The 22,119-nt window shown below is 43.7% G+C and overlaps 1 protein-coding gene across 4 annotated transcripts in view; it reads left to right on the top strand.

Moving 5' to 3' along the window:
• Positions 1–22,119, top strand: part of tnika (TRAF2 and NCK interacting kinase a) — a 58,072-nt gene that overhangs the window by 27,704 nt on the left and 8,249 nt on the right. Inside the window, exons 3-26 of one of the 4 annotated variants that reach the window (XM_046411995.1) lie at positions 89–145; positions 1,142–1,267; positions 2,876–2,986; positions 4,844–4,934; positions 5,670–5,800; positions 5,896–5,950; positions 6,662–6,740; positions 6,877–7,052; positions 9,171–9,237; positions 9,341–9,539; positions 10,246–10,362; positions 11,570–11,656; positions 12,414–12,638; positions 13,049–13,648; positions 16,634–16,798; positions 17,256–17,516; positions 17,986–18,092; positions 18,224–18,339; positions 19,018–19,115; positions 20,098–20,166; positions 20,785–20,891; positions 21,107–21,209; positions 21,452–21,601; positions 21,862–21,961. In XM_046411995.1, the coding sequence (XP_046267951.1) occupies positions 89–145; positions 1,142–1,267; positions 2,876–2,986; positions 4,844–4,934; positions 5,670–5,800; positions 5,896–5,950; positions 6,662–6,740; positions 6,877–7,052; positions 9,171–9,237; positions 9,341–9,539; positions 10,246–10,362; positions 11,570–11,656; positions 12,414–12,638; positions 13,049–13,648; positions 16,634–16,798; positions 17,256–17,516; positions 17,986–18,092; positions 18,224–18,339; positions 19,018–19,115; positions 20,098–20,166; positions 20,785–20,891; positions 21,107–21,209; positions 21,452–21,601; positions 21,862–21,961 (3,397 nt within the window). The remainder of the gene's footprint in view (positions 1–88; positions 146–1,141; positions 1,268–2,875; positions 2,987–4,843; positions 4,935–5,669; positions 5,801–5,895; positions 5,951–6,661; positions 6,741–6,876; positions 7,053–9,170; positions 9,238–9,340; positions 9,540–10,245; positions 10,363–11,569; positions 11,657–12,413; positions 12,639–13,048; positions 13,649–16,633; positions 16,799–17,255; positions 17,517–17,985; positions 18,093–18,223; positions 18,340–19,017; positions 19,116–20,097; positions 20,167–20,784; positions 20,892–21,106; positions 21,210–21,451; positions 21,602–21,861; positions 21,962–22,119) is intronic. The other 3 variants (XM_046411996.1, XM_046411997.1, XM_046411998.1) reach the window with 3 other exon arrangements.

Here is a 22,119-nt window from a genome sequence, read left to right as displayed (position 1 = left end):
TCCCTCTTGTCTTTCTTCTTCCTCGCCTCTCTCTTTTCCTCGCTCTTTTTTGTCTCTGACTGTCCCACTCCTTTCCTCCTCTCACCAGGGTCGCCATGTTAAGACGGGGCAGTTGGCAGCCATCAAGGTCATGGATGTCACCGGGGTAAGACACACACACACACACACACACACACATTTGCGTGCCCTCTTGAGCTCACTCTCATGCATGCGTGTAAGCACACATCTCAAATCATCTCAAGTGATTATACCACCGTCGACCATGTCATCTAATTATGAGCGATGAGTCAGTGCCGGCGTGTGCGTGTGTGCATTGTGCGCATGTGTGCATGCGATGTGGCAGAGAGGAAATGAGGACAGGCCTATTGCCATGGTAATATTAGCTGGAGGTATTAGGACAGCAGTGTGGTCTCAGGCGTGTCTGTAAAGCAGGAGGGAATCTCAGCTATATTTAGAGATCCTCTCACCCTGCGCCTCCCCATCAGCACTCAGCTGCCAGCCAAACAATGGAGAACTGCAGGAATGAATGAATAGGAGCATGAATGAATGAATTAGGATATGAACACGTGCAGGCATCTAAATGACCAGAGGAACTGAAGTGTAAACATCTAAATATAAATGTGTGTGAATAAATCTGCTTAAATACAATAAAGATGAATGACTGTATTAATTAATGATTGAAATTAAGTGAAGGGCAAATGCAAAACTGCTAAAGAAATGAGCCGCCGCTGTACAAAAACCAGCTTACTTAAACAAGTGTTTTTGTTTTCACGGCTGATTAGCACAAAATTGAAGTAATCAATGCCTAATTTTCTGACACTGTGCATAATGAACAAGAAATTGCGGTTTTTAACCAACTGCCGACATAACGACTTGTTTCAAGCAACTGCATTTAGCTATGTGGCAGTAACCCCCTAAAATGAAACTAATTAAACACTAATTCTGTTATTGTGGAATATTTAGAGCCCAGCTGTGTTGCTTTCCAGCAACAGTTTTCAGAATTTAAACGGATTCAAAATGCAAATCCGTCAAGAACTTCATTCCTTTTGCTCCAGCACCATCTTATTAAGATGCTTGAGGGGTCACAAATAGGGGTCGTGCTTTTGACGCCTGTTGATTTTTCTCTTCTCCTGTGCGTCAGGATGAGGAAGAGGAGATTAAAGCGGAAATTAACATGCTGAAGAAGTACAGTCACCACCGGAACATCGCCACCTACTACGGAGCTTTCGTCAAGAAAAACCCTCCTGGCATGGATGACCAGCTATGGGTACGCCATCATATTTGTGTGTGTGTGTGGGTGTGTGTGTTTTTGTGCATGAAATGGAGTGTAACGCAAAGAGAAGATGACTGCAGTCTCTTGAAGAAACACAAGAAGCACAACAGAGAGAGCCACTCCATTTTTCGTGTGTATACTTAATGTCTCTGTGTGTGTGTGTGTGTGTGTGTGTGTGAACGATACAAAGCATACGAATGAGTGTGTGGCTGGCTGGCTGCTGCAATAAATCATGTGTTAACGCGATCTAAGGGAGCTCTCTCCTCTCTGATCCTGTAACATTCATCACACAACAATGGGAGGACTCACACACACGCACACAAACATATGCATATACACGCAGCAGACAGATCTACTGCCTGCGTAATTCCTCCTGTCTCAACAGCCTGTTTTCTGAGTGTGTGTGTGTGTGTGTGTGTGGTAATGAGTATACAACATGAGATGCATGCTTGCGTACTTTGACTCACGTCCTCTCATGTTTATGCTTTCTATATGAGTGTGTTTCTTTTGTCTTTGCATGTCTGAGTGCACTTACTCAGGCTGGGTGGGGAGGGTTGGGGGTTGGGTGGGGGGTGGCTGGTGGGGGGGTACTCGCTGCCAACTTCCTCTCACTCTGTAATCCGGAGTGATGATGAGGGGGAGCTTGAAGCAGAGCCAGAGCTGACCAGCTGAACTTTTGCCCACATATCTGTAGGGATGTAATACTGGGAAGGATGAATGAGGAGAGGAGAGGAGACGAGACGAGAAGGGGAGGGAAGGGGAGAGGAGAGGAGAGGAGAGGAGAGGAGAGGAGAGGAGAGGAGAGGAGACGAGAAGAGAAGAGGAGGGAAGGGAAGGGGAGAGGAGAGGACCCTGTTGATTGAGTTTAACTTGTAGTTTCTGTGATCTTCTGAGTTTGCAAAGAGAATGTGTTGTTAACATGTATTACTAATACTGTCACAGTAATGAGGTTATGGGTACTAATTTCTACGTAAGGTGTATCATATTGAAGAAAGCACTTTTTATCCTCTGCACATTCATCAGTGCCAGTAAAAAAATGAATTCATTGTCAATACATGAGTCTGATGGATACTGGATCTTTGGTGTTAATTATGGGATAACAATATCAGTACTTGGGATTAATATAAGTACAATAAAAATATATCAGATGATAGTTTTTGGTGATTAAAATATCTGAAAAGGTATAAATACAAGATATATGAGTAAAGATATTTTACAGTTGAGCAACAAGGTTTATTTTCAAATGGATCTGCAGCATTTGGTTGATTTACGGTTACTGAATAGACAGTCAGTCACATCTAATTTCATTTTCAACATAAAGTACGTAAATAGAACATTTTCCGTTTCTATTTCCCTTTGCTTATCTACCAGCTTACATTGTGATACCAGTTTCAATGATAGCCTTAGTCTTTGATGTTAATTAAAAAAGAGATTTCCATAAAGTACTTCTATAAATTCATAAACAAACCAGTAAGATTGTTTATTTGCTCCCTGGTTATCTCACTGAGTTGCTTTATGGGAGTTAATGGCTTCTTTAGAGCACACCACAGACCAGATTGCTTCCTTATTGAAGAGTCAATAACGGAGCTTGTATGTTTGTAGCTGGTCATGGAGTTCTGTGGAGCTGGCTCAGTGACAGACCTGATCAAGAACACCAAGGGCAACTCTCTGAAAGAGGAGTGGACTGCTTACATCTGCCGAGAGATTCTCAGGGTAAGTGGTCACGCAGCCGATTCAGATCCACCGAACACACGAGCCTCCAGCTGTCCTTCACCAGTAAGAAATGATTGTATGTGGACAAACAGAAGGAGATCCCTGATGACGATTACTTCTGAATGCATGAATAAGAGTGTGGGAGCCGTGTGAAGAAGAAACAGCCGTGGTGTGATTCTTATTTGGGCACAAGAAAGCACGTAGTTAATTTATTGAAGCAGATGCTCTTTGGAATTGGTCAGAAATGATTTATGGAGAATAATGTTGTTAAATTCTGGAAGTTGTGGCTAATAAAGGGACAAAATCATCTGAAACTAACCTCTGATTAAGGACCGTTCCAAATGTAACCTTTATTACTTTACTTTTTACTGATACTGACTTTGTAAAGTTTTAGATAGATAGATAGATAAATACTTTATTGATCCTGAGGGAAATTCAAGAATTTTTAAAGTCCACAGTAGAAGTTTAGATAGCCAAGACTACACAGTAACTGTCAGTCTGCATTGTTTTATGCTTTAGTTCCTTGTCTCAGCGCAGGTGCAGTGGGTTTCTATTTCACTGACTAAGCAGGAGTTCAGCAGCAAAACTGCACTCATTTTACGATGAGCCTCTTGATTATAGTATTGACAACAAACGAGGATTAAAAAAGGAAAACGCTGTAATCACTGAAGCCCTGGTGTTAGAAAAAAATACGGTTGTTGTTCTAAATTGGTGGCAGCAACAAATCGGGTCAAAATGGTCTCACGGTTTCAGTAACAGCAGGGAGTCAATGAAAGCTTCAGTCAGCTGTCACCATAGTAGAAAATAAATGTGTTTTCGCTAAGTTAGTTGGGGCAAAACAGCAGTTCCTTCTCATTTGATGTAATAATAATTTTATAACTTCCCTTCCTGGTCCTCTCAGTTCTTCAGTGAAGACAGACGTGTTCTTTGAGAGCAGTCACCATTCGTTTGTGTTCCACGACGTGTGTGTTTTTGGCATAATGTGAAGAAATGAATTGAATCTTTCTGGGAATCTCGCTCATTCCCCCCAAATCTTATCTCCGCTATCTGGTTTTACGAGTTTCTTGTGTTCATGGCTACAGCCTCAAACAGCAATATCACTGCATCCTGTCAGTTACACGCAGTGCTGCTCTGAAGCGAGGCAACAGCCGTTTCCTTTCATGCACTTTTCTTTCTCTTTTCCACCCCTCATCTCTCATCTTATTTTGTGCTCTCTGCTTTCCCTCGTCCTGCTCTGATTTAGCCTTCGCCTGTTTCTTTCTGTGTGCCTCTGTCCCTTCACATTTTTGTCTCTCCTCTTTGCCTTTGTCTTCTTTTTCTTTTCCATTTTTGTGTCCTTTTCTAGCCCTTTTCTCTCTCACATTTCTCTGTGTTTTGCTTTTCATTTCACTTGCTTCACAGTCCACACAAGCTGCTTCACTAAAACAAGAATTATGAATTTGACAAAACAAAACACCCTGTGCTTTTGTAAATATAATTATGTAACAAGAAGGACCATCTCATGAATTTAATTGGCATACATTTTGAATAGTTGGTTGTCTGTGTTTCCAGGCAAAAAGATAAGACTGTTACAGACAGGCTACACTGGAAAAAATGAATTTCCAGTATAGCAATGTAGGCAATTATGGGACTAATGATAGTCTGTTGCCCTCAGGAAAAGCATTTCTCTTTTAGGAAGAGGTCATAGGTTAAGGTCAGCTATGCAGGAGCAGCCATGGAGCTGTGAGTCCTGCTCAAGGACACTCCCTTTTGGAAAAGAACCTTTTATAATAATAATAATAATAATGACGATCATCATGACTTGGCTCATTGCTGCAGTGGTGTTCCTTCACTGTTTGTCTCTGTCGCCGTCTGCAGGGTCTGACTCATCTCCATCAGCACAAGGTCATCCACAGAGACATCAAGGGACAGAACGTCCTGCTGACTGAGAACGCAGAGGTCAAATTAGGTCAGTCCGTCATCTAGCCCCACTTGGCAAAATGGCTTTAGCCGTTGGGAGGGCAGGAGGAGGTATAAAGTTTCAAATGGCTCAGAGGTGCATGTGTCATTGTGTGTGTGTGTGTGTGTGTGTGTGAGGCTTTTCTTCCTTATTTTATGCTGAATGCCAGCAGACTCATATCTCTGTAGCTCTGCCACTGATCGTGGTGTAGAAGAAGGTTCTCTCTCTCCTCTCTCTGTCTCTCTCTCTCTCTCCTTCTCTCTTTCGCTCTCCCCTTAAAGCACAGTGGGGAGGGGATTATAAAGTGTGTGTGTTTGCAAGCTATTGCAGGTTGGGTAATCCGTTCCTGTTTAGAGTCCATTATCAAAGTAAAGCCCAGTGGTGTGCTTGCACACCAGCGTACAAGTATGGCTGGGTGTCTGCACTCGATACCTTTAAGGTATGGACCGAAATAACTCAGTACCAAGTTGTATCAAAACTTCTCCATTCAAACAAACCTTGCATTTATTTCTCTTTTTTTTGGTACCAGATCTAGAAAAAATGACTAGCAGTTTGCTAGCAGCCAATCACAACAAGCATTCTTGGATCATGTATTCTGTGGTGTGGTGAAGCTGGTGTTGGTACCACTGTTAGGATACTGGTGTTGGTTTTTAAACCAGCTCTAGCACACACCCAAAAAAGACAATTTATGACGTAAGTTGTAGACTGTATCCTGAGTATTTTATTTGTGTATTTGCCCTGTAGTGGACTTTGGTGTTTCGGCCCAGTTGGACAGAACAGTAGGAAGGAGGAACACGTTTATCGGGACGCCATATTGGATGGCACCAGAAGTTATCGCCTGCGACGAGAACCCTGATGCCACGTACGACTTCAAGGTCCGTCAAAAATCTCTTTTCCTGCTGAATTTGTTTGCCCGTTGTGCTTTTTTGATCACGCTGAGTGCTTAAGCAGTGCATCTCTGTCATTACAGAGTGATTTATGGTCACTGGGAATCACAGCCATCGAGATGGCTGAAGGAGCACCACGTATGTACCCAGTCATTAACCCACACCTCTGCTACACATCATTTCTCAGCGCCGCTTCATTAGATCACTATAATCAGCATTCGGATATGCAACTCATCTGTAGCCGTAATTTTAATGAAGGCCAAGGAGAGGATATAAATTTGGTTGTCACTCTGCTCTTTTTTCTTCTCTTTTTTTCTTTCCATTTTAATTCATATGATGATTATACTTTTGCAGCTTCTGGTGAAAGTCTGCCCGAGCTACAGTCAGTTATTGAGCACCTTAATCATGAAGGACATCATTTAGTTTTGTCAAGGTTGTTCAGTTCCAGTTATTGTCTAGGACATTGCAGTGCTGCATGTTGGATGAAGACCTTTAACTGGATGAGAATATTAGAATGTGTTCACAAGTTGAGCAAATATGGGTGTAGACTACTTCACCCCAAGCTAGCTTTGACAATATAAAGTTTCTATGTTTAAGACCCTAAATATCCAAATGATATAGCACTACAAGCACAGCTGCCAATTGGTGAGACAGGTATACAAGAAGACAAGACCCCAGTGTTTGTGTGTAAAAAATCTAGACCGTTATCAGTATTGGCAACATATATTGATTGGATCAGGGATAACGCCAGCTGCCTTTGACTATATGCCATGATAATGTTGAGCGCAATTAGCTGAAAACATTCACATTAACTCGGCTGCATTTGGGCCCTGATTTCTCTCTCTTTAGCCCTGTGTGACATGCACCCAATGAGAGCTCTCTTCCTGATCCCACGCAACCCTGCCCCAAGACTCAAGTCAAAGAAGTGGTGAGTGTGTATCTTGATAATTGTGTTGGCCGTGTTGTATTTGCAGATAATTCAGAGCAACATTATAAAAAGCAGGATAATTGGTTCAGATATCTGCAGGATTACAGCAGGTTTTTTTCCCCTCTTGCGGTTTCAGGTCGAAGAAGTTCCAGTCATTCATAGAGAGCTGTCTGGTGAAGAGCCACAGCCAGAGACCCAGCACAGAGCAGCTCCTCAAGCACCCGTTCATCAGAGACCTGCCCAACGAGAGGCAGGTCCGCATCCAGCTGAAGGATCACATCGACCGCACCAAGAAGAAGAGAGGAGAGAGGGGTGAGGAAGAATGTGCTGTAGACATGCATGTATGGGTTTGAATACAGATGTACACTACGTAGACAAAAGCACTGGGACACCTTGACCGTTACACCGACCGGGGCTTTCAACAAGATGTTGGAGTGTTTCTGTGGGAATTTGTGCCCATTCATGCAGCAGAGCATTTGTGAGCTCAGACACTGATGTTGGACCAAAAGGCCTGGCTCACAATCATCCTTCCAGTTCATCCCAAAGGTGTTGGATGGGGTTGAGGTCAGGACCCTGTGTGGGCCAGTCAAGTTCTTCCCCAAACTCATCCAACCATGTCTTTATGGAGCTTTGCTTTGGGGCACAGTCATGCTGGAATAGAAAAGGGCCTTCAACAAACTGTTGCCACAAAGTTGGAAGCACAGCATTGTCCAAAATGTCTTGGTATGCTGAAACATTAAGACTTCCCTTCAGTGGGAGTGAGGGGCTGAGCACAACCCCTGAGAAACAGCCCCATGAAGAGGTGTGTCCAGATAGTTTTGTCTATATAGTGGTTGTGCAGATTTACATCGACGTAGCAGGTTGAGCGGTAGACATCACGTAGACACACTTGATGGATGAATTTAGCTGACACTAAAAGGAGACGTTAATCTATGAGTGCAGTAATTGAAATGATAATACCGTACATCATACATGTATTAAGGTATGATCCAGTATTTATTGGTTATAATGGAAGCTACACTACAGCCACTTTGATCAGAAATTCAACAAAAGAGTAAGAGGGGTTGTTAACAATAAAACAAACAGCATCCTGTTTTACCAAAAGCATTGGCAAATAATTGACCTTTTCCCATCGCGCCATGAGCAGTCACAGTCTGATTTCACTGACAGCACATGGTGTGAATATTTTTCCACACAACATCAGAGCACAGCAAGGAGTTGGTTCCCTTGCTGGGGAGTTTGAGGTGTGCAGCCTGTCACCTGCAGCTCAGTGTGGCTGCTCCTTTTTGTTGCATCCCTCCCAGCAAGTCTTATAACGCTTTTGTCATCAATAGATGTCGAAAATTACTTTTGTGTTATTTCGTCAACACTTTTTCTATGAATGCTCGCTGTCAGCCTTGACCTATACGACAAATACACTGTGTTTCACATTAAAAATGCTTTATGTTTTGCCAGTCTTGCAGCTGTTGTTCCACATGCTTGCTGGATTGCAAACATTCTTTGTTCTCCATGTACCCATCATGATGCACGTGAATGCAATATGAATTCAGCCTGGGATTGGTGGACTCCACTAATAACGGCATCAGCAACCTCGATTCCAAAAAAGTTGGGATATCAATACATACCATCATGTCATCAAAACCAAGCTTTGACTTGGAGAAAAAAATGTAAAGACTGTAACATCAAATTGCAGCAAGCCTACCCATTATATTCAGTTTGTGAGTGAAGTGCTCTCTCACACACACACAAACACACACTCAAAAAAACAAAAAGGTCACATGGTTTAGATACAATACGCCTCCAGATGCAGACACAGACGCAAATCCTCACATGTCTGTGCCATCACATTCGTGGTTTTCATCCAGTTGGGAAAGAAAAGTGACTGCCTTTCCACTCCATCACGACACAAAAACACACACTCAGTCAGAGTGATAGACTGACGCTCGCACACAGAACTGTAGCTGTAAGAACCACATTAACCGCTTCAAGAAACAACGTACTGCAGGGCTGACGTCGTGATGATGTATAGAAATGTCTTGTCATTGTAGACACTGTGGCTTTCTCCAGCTGTCGCTTTGTCACATTTGTGGGACAGGTCCGTTTGGATGTGTCTCAGGAAGAGCCAGGCGGCTTCCACAACTATTAGGCTTTGCTTGAAAGAGCTCTGAGCTAATGCTCTCCACCTCGCTACACACAGTAAAATTACAATTTATACTCTTATTCAAAACGGCTAAAAGAAAGTGCCTTGAAGGAGTGAAGATCTGGGAATGCCAAACTCGTGAGGAATTTAGTAATGAGCAACGGTAGTTCAAGTGAAAAATGAAAACTGTGAAGTAGAGAGAGCTTTGCTCTCGCTGGTTATTACCTTACTAACTTCAGTTTTATTCCCTTCTGTCGTCTTTGTTCTTTAAATTTCCGTCTTTCCATCAGATGAGACAGAGTATGAGTATAGTGGCAGTGAGGAGGAGGATGAAGAAAGGGACATGGGGGAACCAAGGTCAGCATCTTCCCAATGTACACAAATATACACTATACACAGCTTTTGTTTCCCTTAAACAATCATTTAAAATCATCCTGCCTTGTCACTGGTCCATTCCCAGCTCCATCATCAACATCCCTGGCGAGTCAACCCTGAGGCGGGACTTCCTGCGGCTCCAGCTGGCCAACAAGGAGCGCTCAGAGGCGCAGCGGCGGCAGCAGTTGGAGCAACAGCAGAATGAGGAGCACAAGCGCTTACTGTTGGCTGAGAGACAGAAACGCATTGAGGAGCAGAAGGAGCAGAGGAGGCGGCTGGAGGAGGTAAGCAGGAGGAGGTTGGAGTGGAGGGCCTGTGACCTCAGTGATTGGATTTGTTTGCAGCAGCTTGTACCAAAAGTATATCAGTATCTACATTTTTAACATGAGTAACCCAAATTTTATATAATTAACTCATAACTCACTAATCTAACTCAACTGTTCTCAAAATACTCACATAACAAAAGCCAGTCGTCTGTTTGTTTCTTCATGCTCTCATGGCATTTCAGATTTAGAAAAATCTTTTAACCATTAGGTAGAGGCTATTGGAGAGAGGGAGAGTAGTACCGACACACACACACACACACACACACAGTCTTTCCCTGGTGTCCCTCTCTTACTTCCAGAGAGCAGGTTTATCAAAAGAAATCCTTAGCCCATAATCTGTTCACTCTCTCTGGGTTCCCACCAGGGTTTGCCTCCCAAACGCACAGTTAAGCGCTCTGACTTGACTCAACTAACACGACCCTTCGGCTCAGAAGTGTGTGCCTGTGAGCAAAATGCATGTGTGTTTGGTTTTTTTTGTATCCTGTGCAAATGTGCTGCAGTTCCTTTTACATTATTGGGAAGAAAAAGGTGACGAACGTCAAACGTTTCAGCATTTGTGTGAGGATCTGTGGTGAGACACGACTTCTTCATAATTCGCGTGTAAACAGACAACCCAACGTGTTTTTGCGATCTGAATCTTCTCGTGCGTCTGTTCCCCTCGCAGCAGCAGCAGCGAGAGCGTGAGCTGAGGAAACAGCAGGAGCGGGAGCAGAGGAGGCGCTACGAGGAAATGGAGCAGCTCCGTAGAGAGGAGGAGAGGAGGCATGCAGAGAGAGAACAGGTTTGTAAACTTACTGTAATGAAGAATATTACTGTATGCGAATAGACAGTATGGTGCCACAGAACTCTGCAACATGATGACAACTCAAGGCTAAAATCCCTCATTTGCACGTAAACTTTCTTCTTATGGCAAAATCCTGCCCCGCCTCCCTCACTCAGTCTCCTTAAATTATCTCAGAGGTGTTTTTTCCATTTTTTTTTGTTTTGTTTTAGGATTTCAGTTTCAAACCCAGAACTCAGACATTTTTAATCTGATGATGCTTTGAATTTCTGTCCTCATGGAGATAACTTTTTTTCTTACAGCTTCAGGATCATAAAGACCACAACCTTCCTCTTGTCCATCTTTTGATAGCTATTTCACACTTTCTGTTAAGATTTTCCTCTTGTCAGACGGCTTAAGGCAAATAAACAAACTGGCTGAAGATCCAGAAGAAAAACTGGTTACAGCAAGAGATTATTACTTCTGGAAAAAAATCTTCAGCATCAGCAGTTCCCTGGGAGCAAAAATCAAGATATGCCCTCAGGAATTTTATCTGGTGCGAATTAATGGCTGGTCTGCCACAATATAGGAGCCAGACTGCTGAAATGTCTAGTGGAAAGATATTTTATGATCTTTCAGAATATCAGTGTAAAGACACTGTTGAGTTGCTGAATTGTTGTACAGTAAGATTAAGTAAATCTTACATATTTAATCAGCAAATACCTTTTCGGCTTTATTTATCACACACTCTAATAAAGGAAAACTAAATATATCCATGTATGTTTCTTCTCATGTATGTAATATGATTGTTCTGTATCTTTCCCTCTCTCTCTCTCTGTGCAGCTTTCTTTTAACAGTTCTTTACCTTGTCCGCTCATTGAACTGTTTCTTGTGTCTGTTTTTTGTCTGTCCTCGTCCCTCTTTATCGCTCTGTTGCACTCCTCCCACGCTTTTCAAGTGTTTTGGAAAGATGTAGTCAAACTTCTGTTTTTTTTCCCACTGTCTCTTAGACGTTCTTCCTTTGTAACACATTGCAATTGTTCGAGAACACGCTCTTCTACACTTCATGTGGCTTCTGATTCTCATCGTCTGTCCTCATTCACAGCCACGTCTCGAGATTATCTTCTCTATTTCTCTTTCCATCTCTGCCTTTCTTCTCTCTGTCTGTGTTTGGATGTTCAGATTTCCTGATTCTATTTCTATCTCTTTGTGCCGACACGCTGCTCAGGAGTATATCCGTAGACAGCTGGAGGAGGAACAGAGGCAGTTAGAGATTCTCCAGCAACAGCTACTACAGGAACAGGCGTTACTGCTGGTAACCATAGCCCTCCCACATGCTACGACTGCTCCCCATCTGTGCTATGTCGCCCCCCTACCCCCACTGCATGCGCCCGAGTGGCAGTTGTACAGAGGAACTGACACAGAGTCGCTCAACCTCTTAGCTACAGAGTTGAAGAAAAACATGAGGCAAAAACAGTGAATTGCTTGTCTCTAATGCTTGTGGTGAATTTATTCAAATCACTGATTGCATGTACAGTACCATTAAGTTGGCTGGATCTCAAAGGATTCCCCAGAGGGTGCAGAAAACCTGGTTTGTCAACTCCAATCATGTTTGCCCACACAAAGTGAGAACATCCCAAAAGATAGGTCAATATTACTTTCCACAGAGACAGTCTTGTCTAGGGTAGGAATTCACAATATGTTTTGTAGTATTGCCCCACTGGTCCTGGCATCCTATTTGAAGAGAAATTTATTAAAGGAGAGCATGAGAGAGCTTGCAAGGAATCCTTTTAAGATCCAAACCATGTAAACTCCAAAGGCCACAGCAATAACCATAACCCAGGGCTGTGCTAAGGCCCGAAAAATGTCCCCCCTCCCCACTGTTCTCCTTCCTGCTTCATCTTTCCTCCCTCTACCTCTGTCTCCCCTGACTCTGCCAAAACCGTATGTCCGGCAAATTTTTGGTGTCCTTTTTCCATCATCAGCCTTACAGTTGTGATTATAATTAGAAACAAGCCTGTCTCCCATCTCTGTCCTCCTTCCCATGCCTCCTCTCCCTCGTTCCTCTCCAGGAGTACAAACGTAAGCAGATAGAGGAGCAGCGGCAGGCGGAGCGGCTACAGAGGCAGCTCCAGCAGGAGAGAGCCTACCTGGTGTCTCTACAACAGCAGCAACAGCAGCAACAACAACAGCAGCAACAGCAGCAGCAACAGGAGGGACGACAAGCAGAGAAGAAACAGCTTTACCATTACAAAGATATCATCAATCCTAATGACAAGCCTGCCTGGGCTAAAGAGGTAAGTCACAACATGCATGATGTACAAAGACATGCATGCTATTTTGAATATGTGATTAATTATTTTCCAATATGTGAAATTATTTTTTGGAGGGGTTGAGGAAGTATCAACTCTGAGGAAGGTTGTGCATGAAATATATGCATGTATTGGTGATGATCCCAGCAATCTTGTGCAAATCCATCCCATTGTACATGTTACACACCCATTGGCCTTCTTGTGTTGGTAAGATCTTATTCAGCAGGTTTTAACTAGAGGCAACTCTGAAAAAAGTAAAAAGGGAAAAGTGGCGAGATCTGTCTTTTTTGAATCTGAAGATATTTGAGAGATAACTCTGCTAGTTTGATAATCAATCTGTGATGTCTGCTCTGTGTGTGTTTTGTTGCTTACCCTCCTCTGACTCTGACTCCTAGGTCTCGAAGCAGCAGCATGTTCAGGGTAATCTACCCCACTCCCAACTACGACATCACCAGTCATTCAACCAACCAGCTTCATCCTCTGACTCACAGGGCCAAAACAAAGTTCGGGCCCCTAGACGAACCCCGTCCCATGGTGCCCAGCTCCTCTCCACCCACCTTCCCCATATCCGTATTTCACTAGATCCTGGAGAACCCCTAGACCCGGGGCTGAAACAGGAAATAAGTCAGCAGGTCAGAGAGTTTAGGGCTCAGAAACTTAGTCAGAGAGGACGTAGCCCAGGGCCGATCCGAGAACACAACCAGTCTCCTGGCCAGGGGCCCACTAAGGGGCCAAACAAGAGTCATAAAGACCAATTTAGTCAAGGGCCAGTCAGCCACGCTAATCCAGTACCCAACCCTTATCCTCTGGTTCCCAGTAATCAGAAAGAAAAGCCCAGAGACAGGCCTCTCTCTGCCCCTAGTCAGGCAGGCATGCAGGGGCTAATGGCTCCTGACTCACAGCTTAAGGCCCTTCAACCTTACCCTCAGTCCCCAAGACCAGTCCAGAAACCCCAGTCTGGATCTATCCCTGCCTCCATCCCTGCTGTCAAACTGGTTAGTGGTCATACTTGTAGTAGGCCGCACTCACCTCGCCGTAGAATAGATGTAGATATAGAACCGGAGTATCAGGGAGGGTGGCAGAAAGAGATGAGACCAGCAGTCAGCCATGAGAGCCTGATGGTGCCCTCAGACTGGGGGGTCACTACATTTGACCGAACTGACCCCCTCTGTCAATCATTCCCTGAGGGTGCTCTTTGCTCCGCCCTACCTAGACAAAGAAACTCCTCCGGTGGCAGTTTTCTTCAAGTCCCTGATAACAATCACTTACATTTACCTGCTTTTGATAGCGAAGGTAGAGGAATAATGTTGGGGCAGCAAGCATTAAGAGGTAGCTCTTCTCTATGTAATCTGAATGCCTCTGCCCCAGCAGACATACTCAGACAGAATCTGGGTGAGTTCAGACAAATGAGTAGTCGCTCCTCTAACTGCTTGCTATCCAGGTCTCCAACCTCTCCAGCTCCCTGGTTGGGCCTTTCTCCTCGCACTTCTCCACAAAACTCACCCTCTTACTCCCCTTTGTCCTCACGCTCGTGTTCCAGCAGTATCCTGTCCCCTCCATTCTCTCCTGACTCCTGTGTGTCCAACTCGGACTGCGAGTCACCTTCACCTATCCACACCCACCACCTCTTGCCCATCTGTACCTCATTTACCTTCAACTCCCCTTACTGCACCCCTCGCTGCTCCCCACAAGGGTCTCCTTTTGGATCCCAGACACAGATCTGCACCAGATCTGTTGGCGCTGAGTGCTAGACCCTTGTCCAAAACACATGTATAGGAGCACATTCATACATATTTTCATGCTTCTATAACTAAAATAATACATTCTCTAGCTCCAACCATAAGTACATGCTGACATCCAACCTTTTTTTTTGTATCTCCAAATTTAAATATCTACTTGATGTATGATGAACTGAAGAAACAGAAGAAAGAACTAGAATCAGGTTATTCTAATTTAATTGATTCATTGATCTGATTTAAACATAAAACCAAAGACATTTGCCCACCTGTCTACAAAATAAATCATCTACTGCCTCTTAATCAAAACCTAAGCTCAATGTTGAAACTCCAAAGTCTTAACCTTCAAACAGCCCTACTGTCAAAATGCAAATACCTGACAAAGATAGACATGCAAGACCATATACATACACACATACATACATACATAAACATCCACATTGTACATTAAGGGTGTAGGTAAATATATCCACATTTATTTTTTGTTAGCACAGATGTTTATTACTTTGCGGTTTTTGTTTATTTTTATGTATTCTACACTGGGACTGAAATCCAGAGGATAGAAGCCGACATTCAGGGACAGTCTCCATTATCACCCTTGTCCACCAGTTGTTAGCGAACCACAGCCCATCCCCAACCCTCCCATTCTGCCACCCAGCTTGTCACCCTAATCACCTAATCACTGAGTTCTCCACCAGGCACCATGGCAAACTCCCTCCTTAGCATACTGGTATCGTTGTCATCAGGAAAACCCACCCATCCCAGGTTCTTTTTAGGTCAGTGAAGCATCAGTCAAATCCTGGTTTGGTGATGGGTGCTGGCTAAATGGTGGTGGGATCCTTCTATCAAGCGTCCATCTTCTCTTCTTCCTCATGTTTTTTGTGTCTTTTTTTAGTGTAGATGCAGCTGTGGCCACAGCTAACTAGCTAATGCTCTGTTTTACCTCTTAGAATCTCTGCCATAGTAGAAAGAGCTTTTGGGTGGTAGGCTGAAGGTAAACCAAAACACTTGATAGACATTGATAGCATTAATGCGACACTACCCAAAAGGTTTTTCTACTGTAAAGGACTCTTCTAATAGTAATCTCTCTTTCTCTCAAAGGTGAACTGATGTTGTAAATTTGATACCTCCAGAGATTAAACTTGCCTTTGATCGCAGCAGTTGTTCTTCGGAATAACTAAATGTTTCTTCTCCATTGGATCTTTGTGCTTAACCTCACCAGTAGTTTCATCCCAAGTGAACAACTAACAAAATACTGTGAAAGTTTTCTGCCGCTATATATACCACAGTTGCCTTAGTGTAGTTGACTCCCTAGCAGGCAACTAACAAAGATTTGAGAAATGACACAGTGGTGCATAGTTGTTTCGACCCAGGTCATAATCTTGAATAATCCTACTAGATTATGAGCTCATGTGAAATTACAGTAAGCCTATAGAGGGGATAGTTCTCATAGCACACGCATGTTTACCTGGGAGCTATTGACACTATGCCCTGCTGAGCCACGACTCAACCCTCCACCAACCATTGAGTAGATTGTTTATGGTGGAAAAGTACGATTTGGGCAGTTGGGAGCATTCCTCGCAGCCTCCTCTCACTGCACAGCAGATAATCTGATAATCTGATTACACTGGCAAGAGGAGCTTTCTGCCTTCCTCACTCAGATATTTGGCGGTTGCTGGCATCGATGCACACGTGCACTCCCACAAGTCGTGGAAAATCCGAACTCTTTTGCTCCATGTTCCGTATTTCATCTGTGTGCATGCACTTCCTTTTGGTGTGAATGTGGCGTCTCCTAAAGAGGATTGGGTTAATTCTTGACTGCTTCCCCACAGCCATCAGACACTCCTACTCCTCAACTGTAGCTGGGATATGAACAAACATGCAGGCAGACAAACAACTAGAGATGAGAAACACAGTAATAGATCTACAGAAAAAACAATGTGTTCCACATTGGCATCTGCAAACTGTTAGTTTAGATCTGAGATATTCCTTTGTGTAGTTCTGTGGAAGTTGGAACTGGTTCCCGTTGCACAGTTCTCCAGAAAGGAGGCAGGTTAAAACAAGAAAAACGTGCTGTACGCTGAATCACTGAGACGCAAACATAAAAACAGTGAGTGATGTTGAGATTGTCTGGTGGACTGTAGGTGCGCATGTTGGGACATGATACCCACAGTGGGTCAAGCGTAATGTTTGGTTGTGCTGCGTGCTGGGCTGTGAGTGACAGTGGTATGTGACCTGTCCCAGGTGGAGGAGCGATCTAAGCTGAACAGACAGAGCTCCCCAGCGCTACAGCACAAAGTGTCCAACCGCATCTCTGACCCTTCCCTCCCTCCCCGCTCCGAGTCCTTCAGCAGTGGGGGCATGCAGCCTGCCCGCACCCCACCCATCCACCGCTCCATCGAACCACAGGTGTGTGTGTGTGTGTGTGTGCAGAAGGAGGCATGTGAATGTTGGGTGTGTTTCAGTGTGAACAGTATATCCAAAGAAATAATCACAAACCTCTTTGCTCCTTATGCCAATTAACTTCTTTAAAAGTTTGTGTCTGCATATTAGTAAATTTCTTTTTCATTTCTTTGTCTCCCATATTTCCCTTTTCTATCTTTTTTTCTTATTTCAATCCATATTATGCCGTTGTCTTTCCATACAATTTTTCATTTTGACCTTTTCTTCCTCTTTTCTTTCTCTTCCTCCCTTTTACTCCACACCGTTTTTTTTTCACTCCATCATTTTGTACCTAATTTCTTTCCTCCTTTTCCCTCTTTCTCTCCATCTACCTTTGGATTTTCATCGGTTCGATCGATTTCCCGTCCACCCGACTCACTCACTCATCTCTTGGCCCCCATCTTTCTATCCGTCCCACCAACAGATGGCTCACCTGGTTCCAGTGAAGACCCACTCTAGCTCCATGTCTGGCTCTCAGTCACTGCAGGACCAGACGGGTTCAGCTCTGACTGAGGGTGTCAGCGTGGGCTCCCCTCGGCCCGAGATGCCCCGACAGAACTCAGACCCCACCTCTGACACCCCTGGACCTCCAGTGCGCATCTCAGGCAGAGAGGAACGAGACAGAGACAGGGATCGGGATCGGGATAGGACCGCCTGGTTGAGAGAGGAGGACATGCCACCCAAGGTCTGAGAATTAGTCAGGAAGTGTATGGAAATGATGAAGGCTGATTTGATTTGATTTTTCTTTCTTTTTAACACATTTCTTTGGTTACAAACTGGTTGATGTGTAATATTACAGAATGTTGTGCTCTACAGTGACGTAACTCAACTGAAGTTGAAACCACAGGAAATACAAGGTTTAATCAGCTTTTCGAAAGCTAAAAAGAGCTGATGGACTGAAGCCGTTAACTTTGATATGAGAAAATACAAAAACAATTTGAAACGTGTCACTTGCTGTACCCTGGCATTGTTAACCTGGGCATGTGTAACCAATCAACATTATTCTCAGAATATTTATAGCATCACCACCCACAGATTAATGTAATTTTTTTTTTTAACTACCATACAGCTTTATTAATAATGCTTGCTAAGGCATTAAAAGCCAAACTATACACCAGTGGTGAAATTCAGTCTGTGTGTATTTGTGTGTCCAGGTACCCCAGAGGACCACTTCCATCTCCCCAGCCTTGGTCAGAAAGAACTCTCCTAATGGAGGAGTGGGTCTGGGCCCTCGCACGGGTTCTCAGCTCATACGGTCCAGGTAAGGCTCGTAAATCAAAGCTTTAGCTTTTTAACACACTGTTGACTGCAGTGCATACATCTGTTTTATTTAAATATGTAAAATTTTAAAGAACTTAGAGATGGAGTGGAAATGTTTTGTGCCTGTTTCAGTAACCCTGACCTGCGGCGCTCAGAGCTGTCTCTGGATGCCATGCTGCAAAGAACTTCCTCCAACTCGTCGTCCTCCTCCTCCCCGTCATCTCAGGGAGGCTCAGCTGAGAGGAGAGGTAAAAACCAAAAAGCCCACTCATATACACATCCACACACACTGAACTGAAAACTGACATGCCCTCACATGCGCTGGCAAACACACTGACACATGTGAATGTTGGCAATTAAAAACCAGCGTACGTGCAGACACAAAGAGCCCACATGCACATTGACGTACACCCACAGGACCTCAGCGAGTTTCAGAGGCTATCAGCGGGGACATTGTCAGTCTCAGTTCTGCTCCGATCAACCTGTCTGATGTGCCCTGTTACTCTCAGCCTCCGGAGAGATAGAGGAGAGGAAATGAGAGAGCGTGATAGAGAGAGGTGTTCAGAGATGTGTCAGGCAACAAGCCAGAGGGATATCTAAGATATGCATGGATCTCCCCTTGACAAACACATGGCAGAGAGAGAGAGAGAGAGAGAAGTTGATGTACAGTATATGGAAGGATTGGTTTTCCTCCATGTTTTGTCGATGTTATTATCATTCTGCAATGGTGCTGACAGAAAGACAGCTCAAGATAGGGTAAGAAAAATGTGAAATAGCTTTAAAAATGTCTGATGAATGAATGAATGAATGAATAGACTTTCATTTTTTTTCCCCACAATTTAATGAAATAGGAGAGTGTAAATTTTAAAGATTTAAAGATTTCTGTCCATAGGTCAAATGTGTAATTACATAGTTTTTCTGATCAGGTCAAACCAAGCACGAAGGATCCCCTCCAGGAGCCAATCAGGAGGCAAAGTCCAAACAGGAGGAGGGCCGTGAATCAGCCAGACCCAGCAGACCTGCAGTGAGTCACATAACGCCGACACACATGTTCACTTTCCGTTAAAGAAATCGCCTCTCTGGGAATCTTCTGCAGGCGTCTTCTCCTTTTCTCTGCCATTCATGTGGTTCTTTATTTCTTTTTCTGCCTCCTTCTCTTTGTCCTTTCATTCTTCAGAGCTATAAGAAAGCCATAGATGAGGTTAGTGACACTCGAGTCCCCTTTGTTTTATCCCGGTTTTCCTTTGCCTCGATCTTCGGAGCCCCTCCTTTTTTCCCATGGCATGGTGGAGTTTCACAAGAGGATGATATTTATTTTTATTAACTTTAAAGTATCCGGGGATAATGGCGATGGCAGTGCATGTGTGCTTCTACACACATACCAGAGAGAGTATATGTGAACGTGTGCTTGTGCGGCTGTGTGTGTGTGTGTGTGTGCGTATGAGTGTAACCTGATCTGCCAAGCACCTGAACAGTCTCTTAATCTCTTTTCCTGTTTCTATGTTGTCACGGTTACTGGTCAGGAGGAGCTGGTAAGCCCACCGTGTATGACGGTCTCTACCCCCCCGTCTGCATGATTTGGTCTGATCCATTGGCTGGGTTGAATGTGGAGGGAGGGGAGGGGAGGAACCACGGGCCAATTGGCATGGGGGTGATTGGTAGAAGATTGGTATTGCTCATGCGTGGAAAAAAGTGCTGATCTGTGATCACTTTTTATGTCACAGAATGAAGATTTTAGTGTGGCTAAGTAGAAAAAGTGGTCTCAGATAACCACTCTTGTTCCAGGACAGCCATGTTTACAAGTCCGGATGTTTATGTGACAACAAATCAGTTGTCCTCCCGTCATGATGCTGATGATTTGTCTCACTCTTTGACCCTCTCTGCTCCCCTCATCCTTGTATGTGATTTGGTCTCTTACTCCTCAGGTTCTGCTACTGATGTTACAGAACTGATGAACAAATTGACTTTTTCTTCTTTCTCCTCTCCTCTTCTGTTCCTCTCTACAGGACCTTAGTGCATTGGCTAAGGAGCTCAGAGAACTGAGGGTAGAAGAGGGCAGCAGACCTCCAGTCAAGGTATAATGTATTGTTTTTACTGTAGACCTCGTTAAGGATGGAAAAATGCAAGATGACAGATCCTCATGTCAAGTTTAAAAAAAAGAAATAAAATAATAATAAAAAATAAAATAAACCTAGTAAAACATTCCTAATCACACGTGATCGACTATCAAAACAACTAAGCTATTAAGGATATATTTCACATATAATGCCTTTAATCTAAATGAAATTAAAATTTTATACGTGAAGCTTCCTTGAAAATAAAGTTCAGTATTCATTCAGTATTTCTCACCAAGACACAGTGTGTTTGTCTATAAGGTTGAAGAAACACCTGCAGTGGATTTCTCTCTGCATATTGTATTTGTGCAGCAGAATAGCATGAAACTGGCAGTTTCTTTATTTTTAATATTGCTTTAAAGTGTTACTACTGGTCAAAAGAAAAACCTCCACAGGGTATTTTTAATTTAACGAAATCCTACTGTAAAAGTATTAGATATGCACAAGAATCTGAAACAATGTGAGTCACATAGCAGCTTAGGAGACCATTGGAATAGCACTCGAGCTGCCTTGTCAGAGTGTTGTTTATGACCAACTGCTGTTTTCATTTTTGGCTCCACATCTTGCGTTTTAATGAAGGTGACAGACTACTCGTCCTCTAGTGAAGATTCAGAGAGCAGCGATGAGGACGGGGAGACGGTTGGGCATGATGGGACTGTTGCTGTTAGCGACATCCCCCGCATCATGTAAGTTGTCCCTTCTGCTTTTTGTTTTTCCCCTCTTTGTGTTTTTTTACAAGCTGGACTTGTCAGTGTGCATTTGTGTTGAGATTTGGCCGTCTCTGAAATATGCGCCATGCCAGGAGCTTGTCAGTACAGTTTTGGGAGAATTGCTTTGTAAATATTTGGGTCTCTGTGTGTGTGTGTGTGTGTGTGTGTGTGTGTGTGTGTGTGTGATGCAGGCCAGCAGTGCAGAGCAGTGGTGAGTCGTATGGAGGGCTGACAGAGGACTCTCTGGGAGAAGCCTATAATAGCTCCAAGGACGGCACTCTAGTGATGAGAGAGGTGATGAATGCACACACACACACACACACACACACACACACACACACACACACAGGGACAGTACTGTGTTTATAGTACCGTGTTTGTATTCTGCTATCAAACCAGGCTCTTACTGCCTCTTCATGGCCCTTTTTTCTCCGTTTGCCTCTGCTGTCCTCACTTTCCTGTGAACTCTCAACTTTATGTCTGCCATTTTTCTTTGTTTGTCAACTCAGCTCTCTCTTTTCTCTTCTGTCTCTCAGGCCGAGGAGAGGAGGAGAGGTGGTCACACTGAGAGTAATGGGTTCGGGAATCACAGTAACATCGGTAACCTCCCTGACCTGGTGCAGCAGAGCAACTCTCCCTCAGCCACACCCACCACAGCCCTGCAGGAACTGGCCGACATTTCTGAGGTCTCACACACACAAATACACACACAGTCCTGGCTATAGTGTTGAAAGTGAATCATAGGTTAATAAGTCTTAACACGATCTGCAAAATCAACAAATTTTAAAACTTTTAAAATGAGTATAAGTAACTTGGTGACCTGGCACATAATATGTTTTTCAATCTCTGAAAAATTAAATATGAGATCCAAACATTTTCAGGAAACCGTGGTTGTCTATGTAGACCACTGCTTCTCATTGCTTGCTCACTCTTTTCTGTGTTGCAGTTTGGTTCGGGTGGGTCCAAAGCATCCTTCACCCCATTTGTTGATCCACGTGTCTATCAGACCTCACCAGGTGAAGATGATGACGAGAACTCAGCTGCAGGTAAGCAATGCAGAGAAGAGCTTCGGTCACACGTTCGGTACTTTCATCTTTTTTCAACTTTTTGTGAGTCATCCAATGAGCGGTGATTCGTGAGACAGACAGTTTTGATCTTAAAAAAACTCAAATAACTTCTATCTTTCTTTGTTTCTCCATCTTGA

Source organism: Scatophagus argus, chromosome 15 (genome assembly GCF_020382885.2).
Source record: "Scatophagus argus isolate fScaArg1 chromosome 15, fScaArg1.pri, whole genome shotgun sequence".
Taxonomy (NCBI): Eukaryota; Metazoa; Chordata; class Actinopteri; family Scatophagidae; genus Scatophagus; species Scatophagus argus.
Note: the sequence above shows the minus strand (reverse complement) of the source record. Positions and strands in the feature narration are given on the sequence as shown.